Source organism: Teleopsis dalmanni, unplaced genomic scaffold (genome assembly GCF_002237135.1).
Source record: "Teleopsis dalmanni isolate 2A unplaced genomic scaffold, ASM223713v2 unscaffolded_contig_1488, whole genome shotgun sequence".
In the NCBI taxonomy this organism is placed as follows: Eukaryota; Metazoa; Arthropoda; class Insecta; order Diptera; family Diopsidae; genus Teleopsis; species Teleopsis dalmanni.
This window is the reverse complement of record NW_024032870.1, coordinates 3409-9102: the sequence shown is the minus strand read 5'-3', so window position 1 is coordinate 9102 and position 5694 is coordinate 3409. Positions and strand designations below refer to the sequence as shown.

The window sequence follows — 5694 nt, the reverse complement described above, 5'->3', positions numbered from 1 at the left end:
ATATCGGAGAATTGTAATCGTGACACCGACGTATATTTAAACTCTAGTATTTATAAAAGACATTTTGAATTTTTTGTTGCTTCCTAGTAGTGTAGATTTAATGCAGTCATTTTGATTTTAGATTCTATTTAGGTAGGTAGGTAGGTTATACCGGCTATCACAAGGGATCCATTTACGCCTATACGCCCATATACGCCCGTATAAATAAAAACTTAATGGTTAGAATTACTTAGAATCTTTGGCAAAGCTTATAATGCTATTCAGAGGGAGGTCTTGCAGTTTACCAAGATCCTCGAAAAAGAAACCCCCTAAAGTGATAAGGCGGCACCGCACATGTGCTAGACAGAAATAAAACAGATGGGAGGCATTTTCATCGTCCTCTCCCCAACTGTGATAGGTATGATTAAAAGGAAGATTTAGTCTTCTACCTAAAATGCAATGACCTGTAACACATTAGAACTATCTTTCTGTCACTATCTTATTAAGTTGAAAACGCGAATCTATCAATCTATTGTTAAGATTGGAGTATATCCAATATATGCATTACTGATTAATGAATTATGGCTGCTGGTTTATGAATTATGGTTAATGTTTAACAACTTTTTAATATTTAATTATTAACATATTTAATACTAATTCAAGGTACCTTAATTGCTAGTTAATCTCTTACTTTAAAAGAGCTAAAAATAATTTCACTATAAAATCAGAGACCTTAGCAATAAAATGAAATGGAAAGGCAATTTATCAATTTATTTGCATAAATAAAATCTATTTATTCCAGTCTGTGCAGAGGGCTAGGCTAAATGATTATCTTAAAGAATATTAATCACATGAGGATGGCAAAAAATTGTTCGTGCCAAGAAACAAAACCCAAACTGACTGAGATTCTATGTTAATTAATTTAAATTAGTTTTAAAACAATAAGCAAAAAATAGTGAAAATAAAACAGAAACAGAAATAAAAAATATGAATTAGCATAAAATCCAATCTGAATGCAAAATCACAACAGATAATTAAGAAATTTGTCAAGCTCTGATAAAATAACTGGCTCTCAAGCGAAGAGGCAGCATGACCTAAATCTGACAGCATATTGGAGTACGATTGAGAGTTACAAATCATCCAGCGCAAAGCTGTTGGACCGTAGGCGTTTTTCTTGAAGCGTTAAACTTTTGAAGAATGTTTTGCTTATCATGCTTCTGAGGTAGCTCTTCGTGGATTAGCACGTTTATGCATGGGAAGATACAGACAAACTCTTTGTTTATAAATATTAAATTGGCAAATAAACAAATTTCAATTTAATATCGAATTTGATTTAGGATTTGGTACAGATCAAGACTACTTAAAAATTCAGCAGATGCTCAGCTTATTAGAAACAAAAAAAAAAACATTTAATAAAACAAAAAGAAGAACTTTTAAGGCGTTGATCTATCGATCGATTGATAATTTAAATTTACATTAAAAGAAAGTTTTCTTTTTGAGTTTGGTTGGTGTTCTGTTTTTAGTGAACACTGAACTATAGTCGCGTTAAGATGGCTAAAATACAGCTCCTTAGTGTGCTGTTGGTGGTCCTTGTAGTCATCACAATTTTCTCAGCAATAAATGCTCAACAAAATCAACCCAATAAGAAGAAAAAGGGTAATCAAAATCAATTACAACAACAGCAACAAGTACGACCACGTCCTAAACCAACCGTTACGGACAATGGACAGTTACCGAGTCAAAATATTAAGAAAAAACCAAGTAAAAGTAAAAAACAAAAACCAAAAATAAAATATGTAATCAAAAATGTATCCAACCTGGGAAGCATACGTGGGCGAGTGTTAAAATCACAATTGACTGGTAAAAAAATAACTCAATTTGTGGATATACCATATGGCAGACCACCAGTTGGCAATTTACGATTTAAGGTAACATCGGAAACACAATAGATTTTGATATAACAATATATATGCTCTATTTACGCAATATGTTTATATAGCCCCCAGTGCCAACAGAGCCTTGGGATAATGTTTTAGATACATATAAATCACATCCTGGTTGCCCTTCGCTACAAATCATAAACAAGTTAAAGTCAACAAAGAAAAAGAACATAAATCTTGAAGATTGCTTAAGACTAACTGTTAGCACAAAATCGGTAAGTATGTCTTGCGCCCACATAGATAAACAAAATTAATTAACTGTTCATATACAGTCAACAGAGAATGCACCTGTAATGGTTTATATACATGGCGATTTCCTTTATGATGGCAGTAGCATGGAAGCTGCTCCAGGCTTTTTGTTGGAAGAGAATGTTGTATTGGTTTCCGTACGCTATCGGCTAGGACCATTTGGTTTTCTTTCTACTTTATCAGACGACATACCTGGCAATGTAGCAGTTCAAGATGTTATATTAGCATTAGAATGGGTACAGAAGTATATAAGTTCCTTTGGTGGTGATCCACAACGAGTAACACTTTTTGGACAAGTTGGTGGTGCAGCTTTGATAAATGTTCTGACAATGAGTCCAGCAGTAAGAAATTTGATTTCAGTTATAAATATGAATATAATTAGACCTTTCTATTTTAGGTACGTGATGGTCTATTCCATCAAGTAATATATCAATCTGGTTCTGCTCTTTCACCCGCTTTTATAACCGATAATCCCTTAACTGCTACACAAGATATAGCTAAGATAGCTGGTTGTAAAATTGTGAATACGGTCGATGCAATCAATAAGTGCATTCGGAAGCTGAATACTACAGCTTTATTAGATGCATTTAGTGCACATGGTGATGCTAAATCAGCATTGGGTATTGGGTCATATGGTGGAGTACAATTTGTTATAGGTGGTCCATCCGGTATTTTACCAGAGCATCCTGGCAAATTATTGACATCGAAAAAATACAAAGCATATCCTACAATTGGTGGATCTGTTAAGAATGCTGGAACATTTATTTTGAAAGGTGAGCTATAGATGATTCTATAATAATATTTTTAAATTTAAATAGTAGATGACTAGTAGAATAGTAGAACTTCATTTTGTTACTATGAGAAATGTAAATTTTTCGAACTAAAATTTTAGTTGAATTCGAATATTTCTATTATTCTATTAATAGATCTCTTATTATACCGCTTTTATATAAACACGGTTTTTAGTATGGATAATAGCAGAAATTATGTGACTAACTTTTAAAGAAAGTTACTAGAAACGTAATACCTACATAATTTGGAATCTGTTGCGATATGCTTTCAATAAAATTATTTTACAAATGTCACCCTTTTAGAGAAATCTATCGAATCTAAAAAAATCAAGCCTACCGATAAACTTAACAATATTTCTTGATTGAGGACTCTGGACTTTATTCAGTTTAATTTTCTGGCAACAAGTTAGATTAGGTTATACTAGTGATCCCAAGGGATGCACTTAGGCCTATAGGCCCATGGTGTTATTGTATAATTAAAAACTCAAGGATTAGAACCACTTAGAACCTTTGGCAAAGCTTATAGTGCTTTTCAGGGAGAGGTCTTGCAGTTTGTCAAGATCCTCGAAAAAGAAACCCCCTAAAGTAATAAGGGGGCGCTGCGCATGTGCTGAACAGAAACAACGCAGATGGGTAGTACTTTCTTCGTTCTCTTCACAACTACGACAGGTATGGTTGAAAGGCAGATTAAGTATCTTAGCATGGTTACCTAAAATACAATAGCTAGAAAAATAGTGTGTGATACAATCATGAGCAATCAAAATAGTTCAATGAAATCTAATGAGACCGTTTAAGTTAAGTGAAGTGGATTTTAGAAGAATTTCATTTTGTGTTTTGTTTGTAATATATACCTTGTTGTTTTATAGTGATTTGGAATTTAATATTATATAATCTTCTTTATAGATATTTATGTTGATAATTTCAATGAATCCATCATAGATGATAAATTAGATGGAAAGGGTTACATACAGTATATCATAACTCAAACGAATGGTCCTGATCCCACACTTGCTTGGCAGAAGTTTGCTAGAGATGAAATTTTCACTCCAGCTGAAATAAATAATGGAATGTTTTACACACTAATTCCTGGTTTAGTTGATGTACATATTATCTTTAACTTGTAGTTTAGAATTTTTGTGTAAATGTTTCATATCTTTTTTTCAGATGTGCAGCACAATTGCTTTTAAAAACCCTGTACTACTTTCGATGCAAGCTAATGCTCGCAAGCTGGCCAATAGCACATACTTATACACATTTGACTATGAAGGTGAATTGAATCGTTACTCCACACAGGAAGATGAAGAGGGTCTTATGCCCTTTGAATTGGGTGTCTCATTAACTGATGACAATCTGTATTTGTTCCCATGGCCAGGTTATAGTCATATCAATTCAAATAGAGATCTGAAAGTTGCAAAGCGTATGATAGCTTTGTGGACAAGTTTTGCTGCAACCGGAGTCCCAAAAGCACTTGGTATGCCAGAATGGCCCGCTATGACCGATGAAACTGGTCCATATTTGAAAATTGACAGAACCGTTACTATTGGTGATAATTATTTGGATGAATTTAATGTAGCAGCAAAAGACAATCAAATGGGTTACAATTTGGTAAATGAGGAGTTCTTCGATAGTTTGGTGGAAATAACAACAGATGATCAAAATAAAGAAACCAATTCCGAAGGTACGTAAGAAAAAAAATTATTAATTTAATTAAAGTAATGTATATAATTTTATTTTAAAAAGGGGAAAAAGATGAAGAGGAACATCATGAAGAAGAACAGCAAGAAGAAGGGGAAGATGATGATAATGACAGTGCAGAACACGAGAGAGGTGCAAAAATTATATTTACTGTGAAGAAAGTCATGTGAATCACTTGATACCATTTTAAAAGTTAGACAATTAAGGTAGAAAAAAATTCTTGAATAAATTATTTATTTATGTTTTTAGTTATATAAACATCAATACTAGAAAATATATATGTGAATGTTTTTTTTTTGTTTTGTTCTCTATATATTGCTCACATGTTTAACTTTCTCATTCAAGTTAACGCAATCGACAATAAAAAATCTGCCATTAATTTTGTGCTAAAACTGTGTCAGTTGAGTGCTTGAGGTCGTTATCATTTCTTCTGAAGCGAACTTAGCTAAATTAATTAAGTTAAATTATGTATTCTTTTCTTTTATGGAAAGTGATAGCACTCAGCACTTAAAATTATTAGAATAATTTAAAATATTAATTATGATAGAGTTAAGTTGTTAAAATATTTAAACATCTTATTAGTAAAATTATCTTAATACAGAGCACAGAGTTTCTGGGTTCTCATTGATTGTTTTTACTCGGATATATACAACAACTATTTAAACTTCAATATTTTTAATTAAAAATTATTTTTGTGGTATGACAAGAATTCTATTTCAAATAGAAAGTTTAAGTTACACATTGTATTAAGATAAGATAAGAGAAAGAACGGGGTACTAGCTTCCATTTGAGCAGAGCACTGCGATCATGATTGATGTTTTGTGCTTCAACAGACCCTAACTGAACAGAAGACATTCCGCCTTCCGGATGAAGGCTAAAATTTCGGCCGTTGAGGACCTCCTAATGTCGAAAGGGGAGAGCATACACATTGTATTAAGAGAATGATTAAATATTCTTTCCGCTTTCGCCTATTATAAACCAACCGTAGACTGACAGACAATATGCATCAATATCTATACAATATATTTATACAATAAGCG

The 5694-nt window shown here is 32.6% G+C and overlaps 1 protein-coding gene across 1 annotated transcript; it reads left to right on the top strand.

Moving 5' to 3' along the window:
• Nucleotides 1–1529: 1529 nt before the first annotated feature.
• On the top strand, nt 1530–4844 carry LOC119664148 (glutactin-like). The gene is made up of 7 exons (XM_038073695.1): nt 1530–1907; nt 1979–2134; nt 2192–2509; nt 2566–2941; nt 3863–4059; nt 4124–4637; nt 4742–4844. Exons 1-7 carry the CDS (start codon nt 1530–1532, stop codon nt 4822–4824), a joined length of 2022 nt encoding a protein of 673 aa, XP_037929623.1. The 3' UTR covers nt 4825–4844.
• Nucleotides 4845–5694: the final 850 nt, after the last annotated feature.